The following is a 27274-nucleotide window of genomic DNA, read 5'->3' as shown; positions in this document are numbered from 1 at the left end:
CAGCGCCGCCCGCCCCGCTCCGCGCAGGGACCGGGCGGGCAGAGGATGCGAGGCGGAGGGACTTGGGAGCGGGTTCTGAGACTGCCGAGGGCGCGCTAGCCTCCCATTTGGATGGCCCAGAGTCCGCTCCAGCACCCGGCACCGCTTCGCCAAGCCGAGTGAGCGGCGCGCGGGACCTGGGGGCGGAGACCTTAGGCGGCGGCTGCTGCAGCGGGGTGAGCCGGGCGCAGGAGGGGGCGCGCTTTCTCCCTGCGGGTCTCAGTAATGAGGAGACTGAGTTTGTGGTGGCTGCTGAGCAGGGTCTGTCTGCTGCTGCCGCCGCCCTGCGCACTGGTGCTGGCCGGGGTGCCTGGCTCCTCCTCGCACCCGCAGCCCTGCCAGATCCTCAAGCGCATCGGACACGCGGTGAGGGTGGGCGCGGTGCACTTGCAGCCCTGGACCACGGCCCCCCGCGCGGCCAGCCGCACCCCGGACGGCAGCCGGACAGGCGCCCCGCGAGATGAACCTGAGCCAGGGACTTGGCTGCCCCCGGCGCCCTCGCCAGGCGCACGCTGGTTGGGGAGCGCCCTGCATGGCCGGGGGCCGCTGGGCGCACGGAAGCCGGGGGAGGGCGCCAGGGCCGAGACCCTTTGGCCTCGGGACGCCCTCCTCTTCGCCGTGGACAACCTGAATCGAGTAGAAGGACTGCTGCCCTACAACCTGTCTTTGGAAGTAGTGATGGCCATCGAGGCGGGCCTGGGCGATCTGCCCCTCTTGCCCTTCTCCTCCCCTAGCTCGCCGTGGAGCAGTGACCCTTTCTCCTTTCTGCAGAGCGTGTGTCACACTGTGGTGGTGCAAGGGGTATCTGCGCTGCTTGCCTTCCCTCAGAGCCTGGGGGAGATGATGGAGCTCGACTTGGTCAGCTCCGTCCTGCACATTCCAGTTATCAGCATCGTGCGCTACGAGTTTCCACGGGAGAGTCAGGTGAGAGGAGTCTGACGCTTGGAGTGGAGATGGACGCCACTAGGGGCCGGGACGGTAGCGGGGGCTGGGGTGGGGAGGATGGGTGGCGGGCGGAGGGGGAAAACCCGGGTAAAGACCTTAGGGACGTGGGGCTTTACAACTTTGATACTGTTTGAGGATCGGACCATATCCGTAGGTTATAGGTAGGAGGATCTCAGTAGAAGTAAAATAAAACATATTCAAACTCAGATGGAAATAAAAAGAGAGGTAAAGGTAGCAAGATGGAAGGAAGAAAGTGGGAGAATAAGCGAAAAAGTCTTCACGTTTTGACCAGCTGGGAGAAACCTAGTGGTTACCCGATGGAAGTTGAAGTCCCAAGTTCAGGAGCGTAGAGAGCTATCGAGGTTCTAATGATTAGCGTGGGGGATGGGCATAGAAGAGCCGGGATTGCCAGAGTCGTTCAGTCCCCGGAAGAAATATGAAAGCAACTGTCAGAAAGAGCACCTGCCCTCTGTGACTTTGGACGACTTCCCTGAGCTTTAGGCCATGGTGTAAAGAAAACACCTCCCTCTAAATTCCTGTGCGTAAACATGAAATCTGCAATTAGAACAGAAGCAATAGGTAGTCTGGTAATTAGTCTTGGATATTGAAAGGCATTAAAAACATAATCTGATACCGGAAAAATGGATGGGAGGACTCATCTGGGACTGTGTCTTTGTCCCTACCCTCTCTCTATGTGATGTGGGTTCAGAAACTGGCTATATTTAGTTGTGTTCTCAGCCCATTTCTGCACCAATTGTCTAGAAATAAAGAAGACTAATGATTTCGTTTCCTATGGGTTAAATGTGTGTGTGTGGTTTCAATAGAGGAAGCTATTTGTGAACTTAACTGTTGACAATTAATAATAAGATAAATATATTTTTTAAAGGCAGGGTCCTCTTAGCAATGGGAGCTTTCTGCATTTTGTACATTATTTTTTAGTAAGATATTAAGCATTACTAAGCATTGCACAAAGTATTTATGAAACAAATAGTTAATTGTCTTTGGTCCCATTTTAAAGACTGAGAAACTGAGGAAAGTTCAGAGGCTTGATCCACATTGGTTGGTATATTAGTAAAAGAGTCCAGACTTGGGAGAATTTCTCTCTATATCATTTTCACTCTGTCACTGTAGCTGGAAAAAATATTTCTAATCTCTCTTCTTCCACTTTGATATATATACAGAGATAAGAAATAAAATGAGTAAGAGCAAATACATATGAAAAGTTTGATCAAATCTATGCATAATATATGAAGAGAGTACTAAAGGTTTCTTTTTCTAGAAAAATGAATCTTAACATTTTTAATCTTAGGAAAGGTGGGTTCAGGCTGCTTTCTGCAGTTGCCCAGAAGATTCCTATTTAATGTTGAACTGTAGAGATTTGATCTGCAGAGTGCAGACTAATTAACTTTAAGCTAAAATATATTTCTGTCACCTGAATCTGAATGACTATAGGCAGCAGATGGGAAGGCTTGGGAAACACAGATGCACAATGCTGCCGATAGCCAGAGTGTTATAAACATGAAATTGCATCCATAGGGGTGTATCATTATTAATATATATGCAGAATCAGACATAACAAATGCAAGAGTCAGCATAACTTGCTTCTCATCATTGCTTCCTTATTACCTAATACTTCATACATGCTAACCGTGTTGTTCACAGTCTCCAGACTCCTTTCCATTTGTAGATTGTTTGCCAGGAGTCTTAAATAGCAAGAATTTCCCCCCAAATTAGTGTTCCTTAGTTAGAAGTGAAATTGTCTCTGCTCCTTGATGAATTTTTGTGGTATGCAGCACAATTCAATAAGAAGACCAGAGAAACTGTGAAGTAGCATCTAGAATCAGTCAATTTCAAAGCTTTAGGACCATTGGAGGGCAGAGAGTCCTCCAGGGACAACCCTTGCAAGCTGACAATAAAATAAATACTGTGTCAAGCACATTTGCTTCTGTATTTCAATTCAGAAGTGTACTTAAAATCATTATTGTCATTGTAACTTTCATGGCACACATCTTGAAAGGGGGGAATTATTGTTTTTGACTCAAATCTAGTTTGGCCAACTGAGGACATTTTCTTTCATTTATCTTTGTATTTTAACTTCAAACATATCTAACCTGTCTTACTTTTAGTATATAATTTAAATGTCTTTCTATAATGTTCTATATTAAAAATGTCCAGCTCAATGCCAAGTCACTGTAATATGTAATTTTAGGATATGACCATCATCTGCTTTCAGCAAAAATAAAAACTGATCTTTTTCTGGCTTCTCCTGAAAAGTGGAATTTTATCTAATACAATGATGGGATTTTTTAAAAAAACCTTTCTAAATATAAAAGCATGCTGAAGTCATTTTACACATTAAATAAATTTGGCTTAAATTAGCCACTGTCCTTATTAGACTCTCCTGCCCAGTGACCTAGTTTGTTGACTGTGCCAGTGCCTCAATAAAGGATTCTAGAAGAGGGTGGACTTGTCCACACAATCATGCAAATCAAAATTGCTTTCAGAGCAGGAGCAGCAACATGTTTTCTCCCACTTTCTTTTGGGCTACTGATATTTTTATATGAAACCTAATTAATAAATAATGGTTTGGATCACATCCTGCCACAACTCCTGAATGGAGATACCACTGAAATGATCACCCCCTGAAAATAGTCATTTATTTCAATATACTATTCATTCAGAACATAAACACCTAGGTCCATCAGCTTGAATGGAACAAACTTCCTTCAAGCATGGAAATCTGTTAAAAATAAGATTGTTAGCTATACTGCTTTGGAAATCATATGTGTAATATCAGTACATAGTAAAAGCTTAATACAATATTACACATAGGATAAGGTCAAAGTAACTTTTGACCCAAAGTAACTTTCCATCCCCCAAATTCTGACTTTATTACACCCAAATCTCCACTTGAGACCAACCGAATTCTGTTCCTATGACCTTCAAATAATGATGCTGCACATGGATCCAGTTACATTTAAGTTACTTTAAGTTTGTTACTGTAAGTTCCTACAGTTCTTTCTTTCTCTTCACACCCCCTACTACTTTTTCTTCGGAGAGTTTTGTATAGTTTCTCCAAAGTTAACACCTCAAAATTTACTTGCTGAGGTAGTGACAGATACACATTTCTTTCTAAAATGTATCTCATGTTAATTCCATATTGGTTTCATTAGGCAGAATTAATGGAGTAATATAATTGGCTTAGATTCAAACCCATGCAATTAAAAAGAGACTACACTGCTATTTTCATCTCTCACTGAATGTACCATCCACAATGTGTATCATGAACTATATATGCCAACTAATTACTATATGTTTATTCCCATGGGAATGTAAGTGTTTTGGATGGTCCATTTTTATAATACAGGGATAAGTACTAAATTCTGTTTATTAGAATTTGACTAGCATGGTGCCACTTGTGTATGGTACAGGGGAAAAAGCAATGATATCACAACATAACTTACCTGCCTCGTGAGGGGACAAATGAAGGACATTTCTTTTTAAAACATCTGCTCTCAATTGTGGTAGTTTTTCTTGACTTTCTGCACATAGGCACTGTCCTCTCTCTTGGGGGAAACATATTCTTCTACAATTCATGATGAATGGCTGATAGTAGCACCTAATTATTGCTAACTTGAAGATAAATGATTTCAAATTAAACGTCAAGTGATGCAAAACTTTTCTTAGCAGTATAGACTCCTCTTGAAAAATAAACCTAGAACTAATTTGGAAGTTTTTATTTTTAATCTGGCAAATTTTTATAGCACTTATTTTTCTAGATAAATAGAGCAGAAGACACTAGCAAACACCGTTCATTGGGCAGTTAATCTGTCTTGCCCCCTTTCCTTTGTGACTGCCATAGAAGAGTCTATAGAGAATCTTGGGTCTTGACCTCCTTGGCTGTTACATCTTGGAGTTAACTTACGATTGAATCAACTGAAGACCAATTTTGGTGTCTAATTCCTTCCTGTTTTATCTTCTGGTGTGGCAGAAGTCACCTTGGATTTTGTGCCATTAGCTTGTATTTCATGAATAGCAAGTAGCAAGTCTTAGTCACTCAGTCATGTCCTATTCTTTCCAACCCCATGGACTGTAGCCCGCCAGGCTCCTGTGTCCATGGGGTTCTCCAGACAAGAATATTGGAATGGGTAGCCATTCCCTTCTCCAGCGGATCTTTCCAATCCAGGGATCAAACCCATGTCTTCTGTATTGCAGGCAGATTCCTTACCATCTGAGCCACCACTCAACCAATCAGTTTGGTTAAATGAGCACAGTTACTGGAAGGTATATTAAATAGTACTCAGAAGATTCAGTCTACCCCTGCCTCTTACTGGCCATGGAATTTTAGGGAAGTGCCTCTGGTCTCTGAGCATCTAGGCTTGTCAGTCAAAAGAAGGTTGACTTTACCAGTCTGACAGAGTTGCTGTGTGAATCAAATAAAGAAAGTGATGCACTGTGAAAAAAAATTTATAGTGTTAGCTAAATAACCAGTAGAGAGGTGTTAGTTTTGATCTGATAAGAATCATCCCAGTCCTAATTCACCACTAATTCTCCATTACTTGTTATTAATCAAAATAAGATTTGATTCACAGTGTAATGTGTCTTCATCTTCCACCTTACTCTATACCCAATCCCTCATTTTATTTCTCTTAAAAGTAAGTGGGTTTAGCACCCACCTGCTGCCAAACAACTGTGTTCCTGAATAGTTTACCCCCTTGCCTGGAATTAGAAGACATGCCAAAGGTACCATTTCTATACCAATGGCAAATTTTTATAAATGCACATCGTCAATGCAGTTTCTAGAGCCTTAGTTATTACCATAGAAGCTTCAATAAGATGCCCAATAACATTTTCCAGAAGTGTTGGCCTCTCATATATCTCCTATAGGAGAACTTATAGTAGATTGCTCACGAGACTATGGCCACAGGGTCTAATCTCTCTACCCCAACTTCTCCTGCCACACCACTAAGCGCACAGTTTGGCTCATCTGAAATTATTTTCCTGGGAAGTCTTTCTTGACAAAGCAGTGTGTTGCTTCATACTGGCACAAGCTCCTTAGCTCATCTTGGATAGGCAACAGTTGGCAGACTAGCTGCTTTGAGTATCATTGCCCTAAGCAACACTGTGGAGCTCTCATAGCAAGGTATTGCACACTTTAGTGGCGCCACACAATGTAGAGATGACTTCTTTCTCTTTTCTCCTGCCTAGTCTAGCTGCTGCTACTCACATACACAAAAGAGTAAAGAAACAGCACAGCACTAAAAATGGGATGCAAAATCTCTAACTAGGCAGGAAGGAAGAAAAGAACATCTCAGCGTCTGTCACATGGCTTCTTGAGTCAATGCATGAATAACAAACTAATGGAAATCTTTAAGCCACTATTTCTTTCTCAGATCTTTCCTATGGGGGATGATGGGAAAGTATTGGAGAAAAGGTAAACAAGGAGTAAGCCAGGCATCTTCCCCTAAACCTATTACATCAGCTAGACTTGCAGCTCTCCAGAATATAAAAGGTTCAGACACTTTCAGGGGAGACGGTGTTTCTCCCCCATTGAGGGAACGGGATGATCATACTGACCTCGGCTGGTATTGTGTCAGTTGGAGGAAACTGACCATGAAAAGCTAGCATCTGGATGGCCAGGGATGGTCTGTCTGTAGAGATAAAACTTCAAGGATTCAAGTGGTAAAAAATTAAGCAGGATGACTTTTCTTTTGGTGAGGGTGAATTATGCCTCATTGTTATTCATTTGAGACATAGATTTAGGAAAAAATCCAGTCATATATATTTACATAAAATTTTTGCTTTTCAAGGTTCCTTCACAAATGTGCTCATAACATCCCTTTAACAGTCTTGTGAGGAAAATAACAATGTATAGACAACATAAAAGGACAGGAAGAGCTATACATTACAGAAAGTGAGAGGTCACCAAGAGAAAAAAATACTAAAACCTCCCTATTAATTTAGTATATTTGTCAGCCTATAATCTGAGAATCCATCACTGCTTTTTAATTATTGCAGGAAAAAAAGATAAAATAGAGTGACATCTACTTCTAGGTTTGATGGTTAAAAGCATATTTTACACTAACTACCCAATATAGTTTAATTAAATGAATCATAGTATAACTTTACAATATAGTGCTATGTACCCTTTCAAAATGAAGATATATTTATTGACACAGAATAAAAAATGTATATGTTTTATGTAAAGTGTGACCTTCTATCAGAGAAGGCAATGGCACCCCACTCCAGTACTCTTGCCTGGAAAATCCCATGGACGGAGGAGCCTGGAAGGCTGCAGTCCATGGGGTCGCTGAGGGTTGGACACAGCTGAGCGACTTCACTTCACTTTTCACTTTTATGCATTGGAGAAGGAAATGGCAACCCACTCCAGTGTTCTTGCCCGGAGAATCCCAGGGATGGGGGAGCCTGGTGGACTGCCATCTATGGGGTTGCACAAAGTCGGACACGACTGAAGCGACTTACCAGCAGCAGCAGCAGCAGTGACCTTCTATAAAATATAAAGTCTAGAACTTTATTAAAAAGTTAAATATGATTGTAAGTGAATGGTAGAAGTCCAGATTTTCCCCATGCATGCTTTTTTTTTTTTCTAAAAATAAGTATGTATTGCCTATACAATTAAAAATAAGAGAGGGACATCCCCAGTGGTCCATGGCTGAGACTCCATGCTCCCAATACAGGGGGCATGGGTTCAAGCCCTGGTCAGGGAACTAAGATCCCACATGATGGTGTGACCAAATAAATAAATAAAATTTTGTTTAAAAAGCTCTTATGCCACAACTAAAGATCCCATGTACCACAACTGAGGCCTGGTGCAGCCAAATTAATAAATATTTTTTTAAAAAAATAATAATAAGAGAAAAAAGACAAGTCTTCACATTTCCTCACCACTGCTTTCAATACTTCAATATGAAAATAAAGATTTCAGTAATAATTGTAGAATATGTTTAAATTTATCTTTTACATCCATATTTTCAATTTTATCCTCACAATTATTTTGAGAAATGAGCAGTACAGTTAGTGTTTATTTTACAAATCAGACGATGATAACATATAAATGGAGGAAATGCAAGCTAGAGGTGAAGAGAATAGGTTTTTGAGATACACAGACCTATGTTGGAATCTTAGCTCTATAGCTTTCTAGATATCATACCTTGAGAAACATGCCTGATGTCTCCATGCCTCAATTTTTGATCCACAAAATATGACTGTCTCATAAAGTTACGATGAAGATTGTATATGGTAAAGTTTGCATATCATGTATGCAAAGTTCTAGGCACACCACAGTGTATTTTTATTCTAATGATCATTCTTTTAGCACATAGTGTTGGTATAACTTAATAGAAAACTAAAACAATCAGAATGAAAGCTTAGATATTCTAGCTTGCTCTCTCTGGAGTACTTCTAAATGCATTTTCAGTATGCAGATGATATTTAAACTTACGAGATCTGATTCCAGTGGGCCAAGCTTAAGAAACAAACAGATGCTGCTGTTTTGAAACCCCATGTAGAGTTCCAACTCACTGAGGTGCACCCTCAGGTTAGGTATGTGTACATTTGGTCATCAATGAGGTGAATGATGACCAGTTGCTTTTTTGGTATGGATTCTGAATGACTGGATCTTTGGAGCAGTTACAGAGGTGAAAAATAATGTTCTATTTCTATTCGTTGATATTAGTGAGGAATTCACAAGTCTTGCCTTACCTACTACCCTAATTTCTCACAGGCTCCCAGGAACTAAACTTAAGGAACAGTAGAAGCATGACACAGTTGACAGTTTTGGCTTCTTGGGGGAAAGAGGGAGAAGAGGGTTTTTAGAAAGGGGAGAGCCTCAACTGGATGTGGATTTAAGGTTCACAAGTTTCCCTTTTTTCATGCAGGCTTTATATCCATACTAATGGACCTAACTTGTGGCATGTATTAGATCCAAGTTTAGGCACAGCAGCATTGTTACATGGGCTTCCCAGGTGGTGCTAATGATAAAGAACCCACCTACCAATGCAGAAGACATAACAGAAGAAGATTTAATCCCTGATCAGGAATATTCCCTGGAGGAGGGCACGTAAACCCACTCCAGTATCCTAGTCCGCAGAATCCCATGGACAGAGGAGCCTGGTGGGCTGCAGTCCATGGGGTCACACAGAATCAGACACGACTGAGTGACTAACACACACATACACACACAGCTCTGTTATATACTAAGGATTACCAAAGATATCTATAGATCAAACTCTGTGTTTGATTGAATCCTGACTGTATCAAATTGTTTGATGCATTTACAGCTTTCAGGGACTTTTAAAATGTGCGTCACTTTTCTGATTATAAAAGTAATGCATATGTGCTGCTGCCCCATGGGTGTCCTGACATATCCTTGAGTAACATTTTTTTTTAATGTATTTTATTCTCTCAAGGATAATGCTTTAGAATTTTTAGAAACACTTGGATACAAGTAAAGAAAGCCTTATTGTCACTCCAATTGTACACTGGAATCAAAGAACAGAAAAAAAGAATTCACCTTTTAAAAAAAATTTTTCTGAAAAGTCAGAGTTGACATGGCTTTCAAAGCATGGACATTCTGAGTTGGTGGAATTTCTGTATTAAAGGGCGGTATTTTCCTTTATATTTGAGCCTAGCTTTGTATTTTCAAGGCTCTGCAAACGCTGAGCCTGTACAGTTCCAAACAATAGCTCTGTCTGGATCTTTCAGTAGCATTCTTAGGAATGACTTAGACATGGGTTGTCACTACTGTCCCCTCAGTTAGGGGATGGTCATTAGCTGAACTTTCAGTACCAAGGCTTTGGCTGCATAGAATCTGTTGTGTTTTTTTTCTATTGAAAGCCTCAACTCAACCCAAACAAAAGCTGAATGAATACTCTCCAGGTAAAAAATAAAAATTTTTATTTCCATAAATGAAGTTGGATGCTCAGCATGCCTTTATCTAATAGAATTACTATCTGGCTCAGTTGTGAAATTCTATTTGTTCAGTCCCAGCCAGAGGTACTTAAACAGGGATTCCATTTAACAAAAAATTTGCTTCTATGTGTTGTGAATTTAATAGGTTCAGATAGAGGGCTGTTATTGTTTTGATGCTATACGAGGAATTAATTTGAGTCATGTCATACAGTGTGTTATACACAGAAGGAAATGCTTCCATGTACGCCTGAAAATGAATGGCAAATCCAGGCCTAAATTAAGCCAATGTACCTTCGCCTGGTTGAAAGTACAGGGCGCCATCTAGTGGTCATTAGAGTATCAGTTCAGTTCAGTTCAGTCGCTCAGTCGTGTCCGACTCTGCGACCCCATGAACTGCAGCACGCCAGGCCTCCCTGTCAAGACTCCCACCTCTCAAGGCAAGAAAAGGACTCCAAGAAGCTTTTAGTCCTCTTCCTGGTCTTTTGACCATGGGACATCTAGGTTAGTCCAGCTAAGAAAAGATCTTTTGCCTTCTAAGAATTCCCAACAATCTCTGCTGTTCTGCCACCATAATTGCAGTCATATGCAAAGAGTCGGACACGACTGAGTGACTGAACTGAACTGAACTGACCTTAAAGTATACACACCTCACAGTGTGTATCTAGAGGAGTTGGGAGAAAAATGTGAATAACTTTAGAAATGTAGGATGGTTAATTATTTTTAGTAGCTGTATTTACTATCACTTTGTTTTATAATGCAGCTTGAAAAGATGTAGCCGTTTTATTGTGTTAAGCATATCATTTGTTCCTTTATTCTCATTATAAAAAAATTGTTATTTGTGGATAATTCTGAAAGTTAATAAAATGCCAAAGAATAAAATAAAAATTGCTCATAAACCCACAGCCCAGAATTCTAGACATATGTATGTGTTATAAAATTGGGATCATGTCATTTTATGAAATTATTTAACATATATTATAAACATCTTTCCATATCATCAATGTTTTTTCTATTTTTTAATGGCTTGATAGTTTGCCTTTGAATGAGCTGTTTCCTGATTTGTTTAACCAACCCCTGTTATTTGGACTAAGTTTTTACCATGAAAGGATAAATGACAGTGCTACTAATGGGACTTTACTTTCATCCTCCTCAACATTCTTACAGATTTGGTGCTGTGGGACACCCTCTGCTTGAGTTCTGTGACAGCATCATGGTTTTCTTTATTTCATTTTTTCTAGTCCCTTCGTTGCCTTTCAGTGATTGTGCTTCTTGTATTTGACCCCTTGTAGTAATAACCATAGTGCTATGCTGTCCAATTTTTAAAAATTTTTTAGTTGGTGGAAAATTGCTTTACAATTTTGTGTTGCTTTCTGCTGTACAATGATGAGAGTCAGTCATAATTATATACATATCCCTTCCCTCCTGAGCCTCCTTCTCCTCCCCCTGCCATCCTGCCCCGTCATCAGAGAGTGCCAGGCTGGCTCCCTGTGTCCACTAACCATCTATTTTACACATGATACTGTATATATGTCAGCTACTTTCTCAATTTGTCCCACCTTCACCTTCCCATGCTGTGTCCACAAGTCCATCTCTACTAGTTTCATCAGTACCATTTTTCTAGATTCCATATATATGCGTTAACATACAATACTTCTTTTTCTCTTTCTGACTTATTTCACTTTGCATAAGAGGCTCTAAGTTCATCCACCTCACTACAACTGACTTAAATCCGTTTGTTTTTATGGCTGAGTAATAAATAGTCCATTGTATGTATGTACCACAACTTCTTTATCCATTCATCTATTGATGGACATCTAGGTTGCTTCCATGTCCTGTCTATTATAAATACTGATGCAATGATCATTGGGGTACATGTGTCTTTTAGAGTTGTGGTTTTCTCAGGGTATATGCCCAGTAGTGGAATTGCTGGGTCATATGGTAGATTTATTCCTAGTTTAAGGAATCTCCATACTGTTTTCCATAATGGCTATATCAGTTTATATTCTTATCAATAGTGCAGGAGGATTCCCTTTTCTCCACATCCTCTCAAGCATTTATTGTTTGTAGATATTTTGATGACGGCCATTCTGACTGGTGTGAGGTAATACCTCATTGTAGTTTTGAATTGCATTTCTCCAATAATGAGCGATGTTGAGCATCTTTTCATGCCTTTATTGACGATCTGTATGTCTTCTCTGGAGAAATGTCCGTTTAGATCTGCCCATTTTTTGACTGGGTTGTTTGTTTTTCTGGTATGAACTGCTTCTGTATTTTGGAGATTAACCCTTTGTCAGTTGCTTTGTTTGTAATTATTTTCTCCTGTTCTGAAGACTGTCTTTTCAACTTGTTTATAGTTTCCTTTGCTATGCAAAAGCTTTTAAGTTAATAGGTCTCATTTGTGTATTTTTGTATTTATTTCAATTAATCTAGGAGGTGGGTCAGAGAGGATCTTGCTATGATTTAAGTCAAAGAGAGTAACTGCCTATGTTTTCCTCTAAGAGCTTTGTAGTTTCTGGCCTTATATTTAAGTCTTTAATCCATTTTGAGTTTATTTTTGTGAATTGTGTTAAGAAGTGTTCTAATTTCATTCTTTTATATGTATCTGTCCAGTTTTCCCAGCACCTCTTACTGAAGAGGCCGTCTTTTCTGCATTGTATTACCCTTGCCTCCTCTGTCAAACATAAGGTGCTTATATGTATGTGGGTTTATCTCTAGGCTTTCTATTTATTCCATTGATCTATATTTCTATTTTTATTGTGCTGTCCAATCGATAGCTACTAACCCTATATTCATTTAAGTTTAGTGAAAATAATACAAAATTTACAGGTCAGTTTCTCAGGCACTCTAAAACCATTTCAAACGCTCAGTGGCCACATGTGGGTAATGGTTCCTATATTTGGCAGCACAGATATACAACATTTTCCATCTTCACACAAGTTCTGTTGGACAAGTTCTGTTGGACACTTCTATTGCTCTCTAGGGCTTGGGGTTTTAAGCAACAGAAAACTCACTCCATGGGCTTGAAAATAATGGGTTTATGCTGAAAAACTACAGGAAGATGACAAGGAATAGAACTGCTTAAGGGGAGCTGGGCTGCATCACTGGGAAGGTACTGGGCAGCTACTCTCTTCTTCACTTTCTCTAGGGCCCAGAAGCTCTTCTCAGGCTCTCACTTCACATCTGCTCCATCCTCCTCTCTGGAGAGCAGTGTCTTCCTCTGCCCTGCTATAACTTCTGCCTGAACATGGTTCTGATTTCGCATGACAGGACTTAGCCTGAACTCTCTGTGACTTTATCACTCTGATCAAATCATCGGACTGTGTTCCTTATACCCCCCTTAGCCCACATTCTCCAGATGTCTAGTTGTCTCAACCCACATAGAATGGTTTCCCCTCCAACCTTCCTTACTCCAAAGAGCAGTGACCAGCCTCCCAAGTGAAGTTCTCAACACAACCTTGGAATACAGCAGGAAATAGAATAGCAAAGCCACTGTTTCAAAAGAACTTATATTCTAGTGAGGGGGGCAGACAATAAGACACACGAACAAATAAATATATAATATAGTATTATTAAGTAAAGGCAAGTACAAGGGAGAAAAATAACTCAGGGTAAAAGACTAGAGAATGACAATGGTTAGTCACAAAGGCTTGCCTGAAGAGGTAACATTGTACCACTGATAGAAGTAAAGAATCAGCCATGCAAATTTCTGAGGGGAAGGCATTACAAGCAAAGAGAGCAGAAGTGCAAAGGCCTTGAGGTAGGAATGAGCATAGCAATAATTATTTGCTGAATAAATGGATCATCATTATTACCATCTATAACACTATTTGCTAACAAATTCACGGTTTCAAAGAAGAAAGTATAAATAGTGAGGCAATAACCAGATTTACATTCTCAAGATTTAGACTCCTGAATTTTTCTTTTTGCATGTGGTGACAGCAAGAATTTCTAACTGGAATTTCCAGTTATCTCTCTCTTTATATTCTTACCTTAAACTCAAAATATGGAAAGATATCCTCAGATGGTACTTTCTCTCACCTATAACAATATTTCTCATAACATCTTTAGCTTCTCCCTTTTCTTGGTATCTCATTCTGTTGCCTTCCTCAGTATGCTTTGCATGTCCTTACCTTATTCTTCCTTCTGATTTTCACAAGATACTAGCTGCTCTTGCCAGTACTCTTGAATAGCCCCCTAACATCTCTACTTCCTTTCCTCCAAACCATTCTGCACACTGCTTCTAGATAAATCTTCTTAAAGCAAAGCAACTTTCACTCGTTTATTCATTCTTTCATTCATTCAGCAAACATAAGGTACACTGCACTGAGTCTAATGCCTCTCCACTGCTCAAAAGACACTTTATTATGGCAATAGTATAATTCTTTTTTCACGCCTCAACACTCCTAATGGATGAAACTCACACCTTAATAACAATTGCTACAGGACTGATTCACAAAATTGGAACAGGATCTACCAGCCTTAAAGGAATATATCAGATTCTCTAGTTTTTGTGGATATTGTTCAAAAAGTATTCCATCCCCCACCCCCAAGATTCTGACATGCCTTCCCTAAAACCAGAAAAACACAGATCAGTTACCATCACCAATCTTACAAAACCTGGTCCTCAAGGGCTTCCACAAGCAGGTGAAGATAATTCTTTCTGGCCTGTGACATTCTGTTGAGATACACATGCCCAGAAAATATAAGATCTCTAGGAATTAAAATGTGGTATTTTTTTAGAAATCAATAAATGTAAATCATCATATTAAAAAGCACTTATCTATTATATATCTATATAGAAAGACAGATATACACCAAGTTGTCGCGATTTGCAGGTGAATTAATCTCCAATTCAGAATTGATTTTTCCACTGAAGCAATGTTATCTGTGGCTCTTAAGACCTCAGGCCAGACCACAAAACCCTGTTTGATCATAATAGCGCAGAATTCTGATTTTGGTAGTTCTATAGGCACCAAACACTATCTGTAACAGGCTCTTTTGTTTGAGATGAAGGGGATGTGGAGTGAGGAGGAGAACCAGAAGACCTGTCTTCAAATTATAGCTCCAGAAGCATCTGAAAACGGCTTTGGTAACCTCCCTGAACCTCAGTTTCTTCCATTATAAATTATCAATAGTACTCATTAAACAGGTATTTATGGAGGGCCTCCCATGCTATTTTAAAGAATTGATAGGGGTTTCAGTGAGTTAATATACATAAAAATACTTTGTACATTCAAATTTTAAAAACAGATGAGAAGCATTTTTATTGAAACATCTTTTTCTTTGAGAAAATGATTCTAATCCAGTTTGAAAAAGCCAAGACATATCTTTTCAGGTACTCTTGGCAGTGGGAACAGCCCACACATGTTCTATCACCCGGCATTGAATTAGCCTGATCGTTTGTGCATGCTAACTCACCTCAGTCGCATCTGACTCTTTGCAACCCCATGGATTGGAGCCTGTGAGGCTCCTCTATCCATTTGGTTTCTCCAGGCAAGAATACTGGAGTGGGTTGCCATACTCTCCTCCAGGGCATCTTCCCAGTGTGGTCGTATTGTGACTCCTAAATGGTCAGCAGCAGCTGGAGAGGGAGGAAAGAGGAGGGTTTCCTATCTTCCAAACAGGGACTAAAAACATCCTAACTGCTTGCATAGTTCTGCTGCCTATCTTAGACTAGAGGGGGAAGGAGAGATTTTGATGAACTAACAGGATAGGAGACCCACACCCAGGACACAGATTAGAATGAGACACTTTGGAAATAAAATATTAAAGCTAAAATTGCCTGCTATTTATATTCATAAAAATCCATTAGTTAAAAGTTTTTAGATCACATCGGTTTCCTAATAATATTCCATCATGGGTTAGAAAACTGGAAGATAATTAAATCTCATTCTGACCTTCATTTCAAGTCTGCCTTTAACACTTGCTGGGCAGCAGCCACTTGAAGATCTTCATCAAGAAATAGCTGCAGCTCAGGCCAGGAAATGCTTAGGATCCCCCTCCTGTGATGATGTAACCCTAGGAAAGATCAGGAATAAACCAACAGGCTAACCCTGGCCTATACCACCTGTGCCTAGAGTAGTTCTGTGATCCCCATTCTTGACTTCTCTACCTCCACTCTTGGCTTCTCCAATATATTCTCCAAGGTGCTGTCAGAAGAGAAGTGGTTCACTCACTGCTTGAACACTTTCCCTACTTCCCAAAAATATCATTATTTCCAAACTTTATGCATTCATGTATTGCCCTCATAGTCTCTGCTATATCTGTGATCACCTATTGCTGTTTTGAAAATTAACTTTCTTTAAATTTATATTTAAAGATCTTTTATCAAGACACTAATGAAAAACCAGTATCCCTTGCCATAAAGAGAAGTTAATTGTAAAATTAAGTATACAATGAAAACAAAGCAATTCCAGCCAGGTAGAATTGCCTGAGCCTTTTTGTAAAAGGGAAATTTTCCAGGTGTTAGAGAAGTGTTAAACACATACTAAAGCCAAACCGAGGCTTTCTCCTTGATTTAGCAGAAGGATTAAACATTTAATTGAAAAGGGATTAACTTTCTCACTATGTGATTCAGAGTTTTTTAATGTCGAGCCCCCCAAGCCACCTAAAATCCTCTCAGTAGCCACCCACACAGCCAAGCTCTAACCTATAGGATGAATTCTAAGCAGCTTTCATGTGACACTCAAGACCTGTCATCATCCAAGCCTGGCTTATTCTCCTCATTTCTTCTAGATTAGCACCTCATTTCTTCTAGATACTAAGCACCCCCTACCCCAAGCACTCTGCACAGTGCTGTTCCAAACCTTGATATATACTGCTCCCACTGCTTGGAATCCCTTTCCCCTTGTGTCTGCCTAAAACTCCTATTAGCCTTCAAAAGTGAGCGTTAGTTGCTCAGTCGTGTTCGACTCTTTGCAACTCCATGGACTAACTATAGCCCTCCTCTGTCCATAGAATTCTCCAGGCAAGAATACTGGAGTGGGTAGCCATTCCCTTCTGCAAGGGGTCGTCTGCATTGCAGGCAGATTCTTTACCATCTGAGACACCAGGGAAGCCCGTTTAGCCTTCAAAACTTTGCTTAAATATCACCTGTGCACTGTCCTCTCCCACTGCAGTTTGTTACTTTCCCTTTTACATCACTTTTCTACCTTGAACACTCTTCTTTTCTAGATCTGTTGCATAGCCTAATAATTATTTGTTAATATATGTGTCTCTCTCCTCCACTAAATTGAACCCTAAACTCCTAGCACAGTGAGTGGCTCATAATAGGTGCTCAGTGACTGTTGATCAAACTGAATCAATGGTCCATTTCCATCCTTTCCAGTGCAACACAACTAAGTAACACTGGTGGAAAATTCTCCACCTGTCAAAGTGTGGATGATGTGAACTAAGAAGTGTCCCACTTTATGAAAAAGAATTCTCATTCACTAAGTAGATAGAGTTCATGACCACCTAGAATTTACTCTGTTATGTAGAACAAAGCTGGAAGAGTAAGACCTTGAGGAAATTGATTTCATAAGAAATAGATAAAGTATTTCTTCACCCTATTAAACTTTTCATGTCCTTCATTTTCCCCAAATAGGTTTTAAGTTTTCTGGAGACCACAGAGGCCAGAAAAGTGATGTTGTTCTTGTGGCTTTGGGTCACTGCTTTCTCAAATTCTCACCCCTGTTCCCCAGCCAATGTCTCTATATTGTGTAGCCAAGAGTTCTGACTTACCTGTAAAATTAGAAAAATTCAGAGTTAATGAAAAATAAAGTGAAATTGTAGTCGCTCAGTTGTGTTCAACTCTTAGCGACCCCATGGACTGCAGCCTACCAGGCTCCTCTGCCCATGGGATTTTCCAGGCAAGAGTACAGGATTGGGTTACCATTGCCTTCTCTGAGGAACTTGCTAGAAATATCTATTTTTATGCCCCTGTCCAGAACTAATGAAAAATAAAGCTACTTGAAATAATCATTAATGAAAAAGAGAGAACGCCTGGAATTATATTTTATTCTGTTATCTCTTATCAAGCGAAATATCAGGGAATCAGACAAAAGTTCAGATCTGGCTAAGGTCACTGCAGATGGTGACTGCAGCCATGAAATTAAAAGACACTTGCTCCTTGGAAGAAAACCTATGAAAACCTAGACAGCATATTAAAAAGCAGAGACATAACTTTGCTGACAAATGTCCACATAGTCAAAGCTATAGTTTGTCGAGTAGCCATGTATAGATGAGAGTTGGACCATAAAGAAGGCTGAGCACCAAAGAACTGATGCTTTTAAATTGTGATGCTGGAGAAGACTCTTGAGAGTCCCTTGGACTCCAAGAAGATCAAACCAGTCAATACTAAAGGAAATCAACACTGAATATTTACTGGAAGCACTGATGCTGAAGCTGAAACTCTAATACTTTGGCCACCTGATTCTAACAGCCAACTCACTGGAAAAGACCCTGATGCTGGGAAAGATTGAAGGCAATAGGAAGAAGGGATGACAGAGGATGAGATGGTGGGATGGCACCACCACCATCTCAATGGACATAAATCTGAGCAAACTCCAGGAGATAGTGAAGGACAGGGAAGCCTGGCATGCTGCAGTCCATGGGGTCGCAAAGAGTCAGACAGGACTTAGTGACTGAACAACAGCAAAATTCCTAGCTTCCCATTGTACTCACTGTTTTTTCTGTCATTAAGTGTAATTCCCTAGACTTTCAGCCCCCAGAGTGGTGGCCACCTGGGTGTTAGCAACACCCAGATAGCTTTGCAAAATAAAGATTCTCAGACTTATCAAATCAGAATCCCTGGATTTGGAGCATACAAATCTATCCAAAAACCAAACAACTTCACAGGTGATTATGTCCACAGGTGATTCTGAGTATTATATTTGGGAACCACTTATCCTAAGAGTCTTCCCTAATGTGATTTTCAAACCTTGACTGGGTACCACCTGAAACAAAATCACATGTAGGTGGTAGTTTTAAAGTCTAGATTCTAGACTCATCGAATTCCACTAAATTGTGCATTGTGACCTGATGCCAGCTTTTTTTTTTTTTTTCTTTTTTTGAAGAATCTCCCCCAGGTGAATTTTATGTATGCACAGCACAGTTAGAGACTCAATGACCTGGGGCAAGGTATCAAATTCAGATTTCATATAGGAGCCAGGAAGTTAACGGAAATGTGAAAAACCAGTCCCAAATAATACGGTGCACTTGTGCTAAGTCACTTGTGTCTGACTCTATGGGACCCTATGGATGGCAGTCCACCAGGCTCCTCTGTCCATGGGAGTCGGTGGCCATGCCCTCCTCCAGGGGATCTTCTCAGCCCAGGGATTGAACCTAATCTCTTATGTCTCCTACTTTGGCAGGTGGATTCTTTACCGCTAGCACCACCTAGGAAGCCCCCAAATAATATGATCAGGAGTAGTAAAAATTGTAGATAACTGGATAGAGCCTAACCTTTCTGAGGGAGGTAGTCAGCGACCACTCACCTCCAACAAGCTGTTACTCATGGGATGTTGCCAAATATTCTGTTTTTTCAAAGGAAGCCAGACTGGTTTTTTTTAATGTAAAATTGTCCTTGTGTGTGTTTTATCTGCTCAGTCATGTCCAGCTCTTTGCAACTCAGTAGATTATAGCCAGCCAGGCTCCTCTGTCCATAGAATTCTCCAGGCAAGAATACTGGAATAGGTTGCCATTCCCTTCTCCAGGGATCTGGCTGACCCAAGGATTGAACCTGGGTATCCTGCATTGCACGCAGATTCTTTACAGTCTGAGCCACCAGGGAAGCCCAAAATTGTCCTTAAATGTTGATAACTAATTCATTTTTGTTTAACTTTACTGAGGTATGATTGATATAAAATTGTAAGATAGTTAAAGCACAGAATGTGATGATTTGATATATATCTATATATCAAGTGAATTAAGTAGCTGATTTTTTTTTAGGAAATCAGCTTATTTTTAAAAAAATAATAATAATCTGCAGGCTTGCTAGAGCTTCAGGATCATCATTCTGGATTAGAAATGTTAATACATTTGAGTAGGCAAGTATTAACTAGAAATGCCTCAATGACTGGATAAGCAAGAGGAAGTGACATAGGCCTGTAACCATAACAGGTACAGCAGCTTAAAGGTGCAGTTTGGAAAAACTAGAATATGTGCCTATTATACAGAAGAGGTGGCCACCTTCATCTGAAGCAAGAGAACAAGAGGGAAAATAGGTATTAAAAGATAATGAATGTAATCCATTCCAGGTGTACCCATAAATGAATCTTAGAAACCTTACTCATAAAATAGAGATAATGAGATGATAATAACTACTCCTAGTGTTAGAGGTACTGATTAAGTAGAATAATTGCTCTCAAATAGATTAGCAATATCATATGACATATAGTAGGTATTCATTTTTTTAAATATGCTAGTTTCATTGTTTTCTATCTTCCTAAGCCTCTGTTCTCTTACATTAAAATTTAACAGGCACTATAGAAAAGCAAGGTTATGGCAAAACTCTGACAACTCCCTTGATTTTGTGTTTTTTTTAAGAAAACTGAAAACTTTTCTATAATGAGACAATTAATGAGATAGTGTTGACAAAGTGATTGAAGTACTTTATAAGAGGGACACGTAAGAAATGTCATTTCAAAATACAAAAATGTCCTTGTATTTCATCACTGGCGTTCTTTCCTCTACTGTGGGTTCAGTGATTCTAAATACTGTGAAACGAAAGCTGTTAAGCAAATGGTCTGCAGAGTTCTTGTAGATGATTCCCAAAAACCTGATAGAATTCTGGGCCAGAGTGATCTAGGAAGGTTGCTTTTACTTTATTTTATTATATATACATATTTACTTATATTTAGGTAGTATTTCTGTAAATACACATATGTTTACATAATATATGTATGTAATATGTACATATTCCTTATGTAGTTATATAATCATATATATATTCATACATACATATACATTTGTACATACATATGTACACATTTATTTACTTTATTAACTGTAGTTTGTTATTCATTGACTTTTATCATGTTTGTATGAGAAACAATGCAATGGTAATATTGGACACTGTATTTAGAGCTTAGAAAAGAAATAATCTCACCATTTTAACATACTTTTCCTTTTAGTGTTTGTCCTCTTGTATACATGTTTCTGTCTCTCTAAAGTTAGTGTTTTCTGTTTTACTTGCTATTATAATCCAAGGATCTATTATAGTGCTTTGCACATAGTGGTCACTCAGATATTTTTTAAGGGATGAACGGATGAATTTCTGAAATTGTAAATGTACAGTTTTGTATTCTGCTTTACTCACTTGCCTCATGTCATGAATCTTTTACAAGTCACCACAGACTTCAAACAACTCATATTTCTCTGTTTTATTTACCTCTAATTATAAAATAAGAAAATATGAGTGTAGAAAAAAGGTCTTAATTTCACTATCAGAAACATTCATTCTTGCTAGTTATCTCAAATATCTTGAGGTATTTCTCCTAGTGTTTGTTATATAGAACTTTTAATGTGGAGAATTTCTATTCAGATTCTTTTATTTTATGTGATATTGCTAGTGTTTTCCAAGTCATGGGAAACTCACTGTCATCATTATTTTATTAGCTGCATATTATCCCAAGCCTAGAATGTTGGATATGCCTAGAATGTTGACATTTAAGTTTTTCTTACAATTTTTGTCAAAAAAAAACAATTATTGTGGAATAAAATGCTCTGCAATGAAAATCTTTGTTCACAGAATCTTTGTCCATTTTGTAGATTAGCAACAGCATAGATTCTTGGAAAGGGAAAATAAGCGCTAGTTAGTTGGAGTCTTTCCAGTGATCTTTTTCACATGGGGTATATGGATGGCCTATTTTTATTTTCTACACCCTTATATATCCTAGTTTGGCTTTGTTTATTTTTTAACAGATAAAAGACAACTGACAAGGCATAAAATTATTTCCCAAACAAATACAGTTAGGTATCACTGTATTGTCTTTGTGCATCTAACATAGCAGTAGTGAGAAATCTATTTCTTTCCCTTTTTTTCTTTCCTTTCTTCCTGAATGTTTGACAGTTTTATTAAAATATTTTTGCAGATATGTCTAGGCACAGGTTGCTTTTTATTGATTTTGTGAAGAATGAAGTTGGTCCATAAAATAAAATTCAAAAACCAAAAACAAAACTTTTTCTGCAGATATGTCTTTGAATAGTCCTTCTGTTCCTGTGTACATGTTCCTATTCTGTACATGTTCTGTTCTTGTTTCTAAGGCTTCTTCTGTCTTAGGTACACCATATTTCTGAGGTTTGTTGCTCATAGCAAGGTGACCAAATAGTTTATATTCACACCAGGACAGTTTTAAAAATGAAAAAGGAGGGAATGGTTAATAATGACATAGGACAATTGGCATAAACAGGAACTGAATGAGTACAAACTTAGATGCACAGTCCTTCCCCATCCTTTACCATTATTTACAGCTCTTGTAATAATGGAAAAGGATTCCATTTGTTCTGTATCCTGAAAGTTTTTCTAAATTTTGTCTTCCATGTCAGTAATTCAAGGAACCCCCAGGTGGCACAGTGGTAAAGAATCTGCCTGCCTGTGCAGGAAACACAAGAGATGTGGGTTTGATCCCTGGGTTCAGAAGATCCCCTGGAGTAGGAGATGGCAACTTACTCCAGTATTCCTGCCTGAAGAATCCCTTGGACAGAGGAGCGTGGCAGGCTACAGACCATAGGGTCGCAGAGTTAGACACAACTGAGCAAATGAACACAGACACATCAGTAATTTGAAGCTTTGAAATAGCTCTCATGCCTTTTAGGCTTCCAAAACATATTTAAAATCTATTGTTGGATTTTTAATTCCCTGTTTCTTTCCATTTACACTATTCTTTTTCATCCCATTTATTGTTAATCTCAGTATTTCTCCTCTTGTGAATTACTTATTTTTCATAAAGTCATGTTATCCTTCTTAATGTTTAAATGTCAGGGTTTTGTGGGTTTTCTTCTTTTTTATAATTTTACTTTGGCTTCTAAAACAAAATATTTTCGAAATATGTCTTTTCTTTGTTCTGCAGCATCTCTATAGGGCCCTTGTTTTCTTGGGTGGGAGGAGGTATTGTTATTCTAGAACAATAGGAAATCAATCTGTCTGCCAACAAAGACTACTGGTTGCCTTACTTTGAATTCACTTTTATTCTGATTGAATCCTTTTCTTATAAATAAAGCTAGACAGGAAGTTGCTGTGCCCCTTGCCTAAACCAAAGCTCAGTCTTTTAACAATCATCAAGCGTGTGGTGTGACTCTGCTGAAGCAAGCTGGAATCTGCTTCTCTGAATTAGTCAATGTGCTGAGTCACTTTCTGATAATATGAACCAGTGACTCTTAATTAGTTCCTCAACCTAGGCAACCTTTTCAAAATACATCAGAATTTCAAAATACATACGTGGCTCCATTCTAGACCTCTTGGCTCAAAATCTTGAGATATAGGCTCGTGTGTAAAAAATTTCCCAGGTGTTTCTGATGTGCCCTCTTGGTTGAGAATCATTGATCTGAAGCAATGACATACATGAAAAAATAAATGAATAAATAAAACTATAGCAGTAGGTTTTGCATGTCTGCTAGAGTATTGATCCTGCTAAGTTCTGTGGTACTTTGCTTGTGGGAATTAAACTTCTCCCATATTCCTCTTGGAGATGCAATATCTCTTTTATTAAATTTAGGAATTAAAAATACTAATCCAAGGAGGAATGTAACTGAATGTCATTCTGACTACCTCAAAAAGCAGAACTCATGCAATGGAGAGGCCATGGTGACTCTTCTAATGGAACTAAGTAATAGAAAGAAAGAGATGATAATCATTATAGGAGTTAAAAGCCAGAGGACCCAGATTGCCTGAGTCTTAATCCTATCGCTGCCATTGACTAGTGAAAGGTAACTAGGTAAATCACTTAACCTCTCTATGCCTTAATTTCTCCATCTATAAGATAGAGATAATAAGATCTACCTCACTGAGTTTTAAGGAAGATTAAATGAAATAATTTATTAAAAGTATTAAGAGATACATATATTAAGTATATATTAAGTATTCAAGAAAAGTTAGCTATTATTATTTTCAGATACAATAGTAATTTCATATCCTTTTCTTCTGGTTCCCCTAGTTTACAATTTGTGCAACATCTTTCCATTCTAGCAATAAGTTGATTGTTAATAAAAGTTTTCAAAGTTGTGAGCTTTCATATTTTTATGCCTTATTTAATATTTTAATAGGAAGTTGAGAAATGTTACATCAGACTATTTCCTGAATTTTATTGGAATTTTATGGATAAATTCTAGAATGGTGATCCATCACTGTAGTTTTGGTTTGAGCAAGCAATCAATCATTTCATTTCTATCCATGCCTTTATGCTATTTCCTTCTGGCTGCCTTGTCTGTGTCATAACTTCCACCTAGTTCTGTTACTCTGGAGTGGTTAACTTTGTTTTAAACATGTCAATACCAGATAAACTGGTGAAAATCAGAAAGTTGTTTTATATGGTTCAAAAGGCCCCCATCTCAAAACCAAGATCTTTCTAAACAGTCCAAATGATTTAATAAACCATCAGATATTAAGTGTATCAGTAAGAGCTACTCAAGAAATAGAAACCATACCACTTGTTTGAAGAGAGGAAATTTACTATAATGAATAATCAACTAGGTACAGAGTTGTCAGTCTGGTGACTAGAAGGATAATGAGAGAACTCTATGGTGTGAAGATAGCAAATCATTAAAGGAGCTACTATCCCTGGAGCTGAGGAAACAATAGGAAGAGGCTAGATACACCAACCGGAAAAGGCGATGGCACCCCACACCAGTACTCTTGCCTGGAAAATCCCATGGACGAAGGAGCCTGGTAGGCTGCAGTCCATGGGGTCACTGAGGGTCAGACACAACTGAGTGACTTCACTTTCACTTTTCACTTTCATGCATTGGAGAAGGAAATGGCAACCCACTCCAGTGTTCTTGACTGGAGAATCCTAGGGACGGGGAAGCCTGGTGGGCTGCCATCTATGGGGGTCACACAGAGTCAGACATGACTGAAGTGTCTTAGCAGAAGATATACCAACACTTTGAAGTTTAGAGGGAGAGCATTATGAAGCTGAAACTCAGACATCTAAGAAAAAAGGGTGCTGCCCAGTTGGTGAGTCTGAGCTCTAAGGAAGGCCCATCAGAGCTCAGATCCAGACCTTTAACTGCCTGGTTGATGTTGGCATCATCGGTGTGCAGGATAAAGTGCAACTGTTGTAAAAGCTACACCAGATTTAGGTTCTACCCTGGAAAGGAACTGTTGAAAGAATGAAGCAATGCTTAATGAAACCTGTAACAGGCAGAAAACCCACAGGAAGAAGCAACTCCCTTCATTTCCTCTAGCCCTGCAATCTCCCTCAAGTAGCCTCTATTGCAGAGCCTACCCTACCTGGGCTCCGTAGCAAAGCAGAAATGTGATTTGTAGTGCACAAGCTCCAGCATCCCAAGGCAGAGAAGAGGAAGGTGGATTTGGAGCTAAGAGACAATAGACCTAGTGAGTCACTCAAATTTCAAAGTAGTAGTAATGGTTAGTAGCATTCAGTATACCATTACTATGTACTGGGCATCATGCATTATCATATTTAACTCTCACCAAATCTTCTCAAATAGGTAATGTTTTTCTCCTTATATTATTGGCAAAGAGATTAGAGGGTACTTACTTAAGGGCACTTACTTAAGGACTTTACTTGCTTATGGTCATCCATCTAATAAGAGACAGTCAGGAATCATATTCAGTCTTTGCTCCAAAACGTCTACACTTCTCTACCTGGGCCTATGGTGGATGCCATTGCTGCTATGATTTCTTCTGATTCTGAGATGTGTTTGTGAGTAATTAGTCTCCTTGCTCAACATTGTTTGATGCTGTTTTATTCTCAATAAAATTATTATTTTACAACATTTATCATAGTATGATAGGCATGTGTATCTAAGTGCTGAGAGCTGTGGAGACAGCAATTTTCCAATTCATTTGAACTAAACAGATAGTTGAATCAGACAGTATGAAGTTTAAGGAAACAATACATTAATGTGAAGTATTTGTCTTGGCCATCTACTTTGTCTTTCAGATTGCCTGGAACAAAACCTTGGTGCCAGTTGACTTGATGCCACATAACGTCACTGTAATTGTTTGGCAAAATTCCTCCCTTGGGTACCTCATCACCAGAGGTTGACTCTTTTTAGTAGCTTCTACATTAGGAAAGCAACTTGATTAAACTGACTATACAATTTTGCCATAAGTAGAAATCTCTGAGTTACAGTATGGATTTATGGAGCAAGGTAAACAGTGGAAGGGCTTCCCAGGTGCCACAGTGCTAAAGAATCCACCTGCCAATGCAGGAGACACAGGAGACATGGGTTCAATCCCCAGGTCGGGAAGATCCCCTGGAGTAGGAAATCCCAGTATTTTTCTCTGAAAAATTCCATGGACAGAGGAATCTGGGGTCACAAAGGGTCAGACACAACTGAGTGAATGAGCATGTACACATGTAGACAGTGGAAAGTATCAGCCTACTGCAGATCTCTAGACTAATAGATACTTCTTTTATGTAATAAATTATTACTGTTGAGAATAGACTTGGGACATCACTCATCCACCAAGACTTAATATATCCACTGATAGCTGCAAAAGATTACAAATATTTGCACATATTTTGGCATTCTCCATACAACAGTAAATGAATTTTTGTCTTAATTTGTATTTATACTTGATGCTCAAAAAAAAAATAAGAATTCTCTGACATAGACAATTTGATTCAGTACAAAATCACTTTTATCTGTCATTTGAGAATTTTTATAGTTGAGACTTAGATCCTTAGTTATCTTATCTCTCTAGTTTCCACTCACACACCCCTACTCTGGCCAGACTCTCAATTGTCACTTACCTATAAATAATTCTCAACTGTTACTTTAGCTCCTTCTTCTAGCCTTCCAAATTAGAGGTTTACTCAAGAATTTTCTAAAACAAATGACTTCCATGAAAAAAGAATTTAGAAGCAGTATAGTAAATAAAAGAGGCAGGTTATACTATGTGTTTGCCATACCCAAACAACACTTTTTGAAAAGCCTTTTACACCATCATATTAATAGATCGTAAAAATACCATAACTACATTCTTCAACAGACTTTTATAACTGAATAAGGAATAAGTACAGTGTGAACTTATGAGAGAGTGTCTCATTCCCTTTAGGTCTTGGGTTTCAAGGCATGAGCTTTCGTTTATATCTGTATAATAAAAACAGTCACTCTCATTTGATGAGGATTTTACAATTCACAAAATAATTTTACTTCACATAACCTCACATAACACCCTTCAGTTCTA

The 27274-nt window shown here is 38.9% G+C and overlaps 1 protein-coding gene across 1 annotated transcript in view; it reads left to right on the top strand.

Annotated features, from left to right (window-relative positions):
• Nucleotides 1–264: 264 nt before the first annotated feature.
• GRIN3A (glutamate ionotropic receptor NMDA type subunit 3A) overlaps nucleotides 265–27274 on the top strand; it is a 198335-nt gene continuing 171325 nt past the window's right edge. Inside the window, exon 1 of the mRNA XM_052644556.1 lies at nucleotides 265–963. Coding sequence (XP_052500516.1) covers nucleotides 265–963 — 699 coding nt within the window. The remainder of the gene's footprint in view (nucleotides 964–27274) is intronic.

Source organism: Budorcas taxicolor, chromosome 8 (genome assembly GCF_023091745.1).
Source record: "Budorcas taxicolor isolate Tak-1 chromosome 8, Takin1.1, whole genome shotgun sequence".
Classification (NCBI taxonomy): Eukaryota; Metazoa; Chordata; class Mammalia; order Artiodactyla; family Bovidae; genus Budorcas; species Budorcas taxicolor.
The sequence above is the reverse complement of the archived record's forward strand: the minus strand, read 5'-3'. Positions and strand labels throughout refer to the sequence as shown.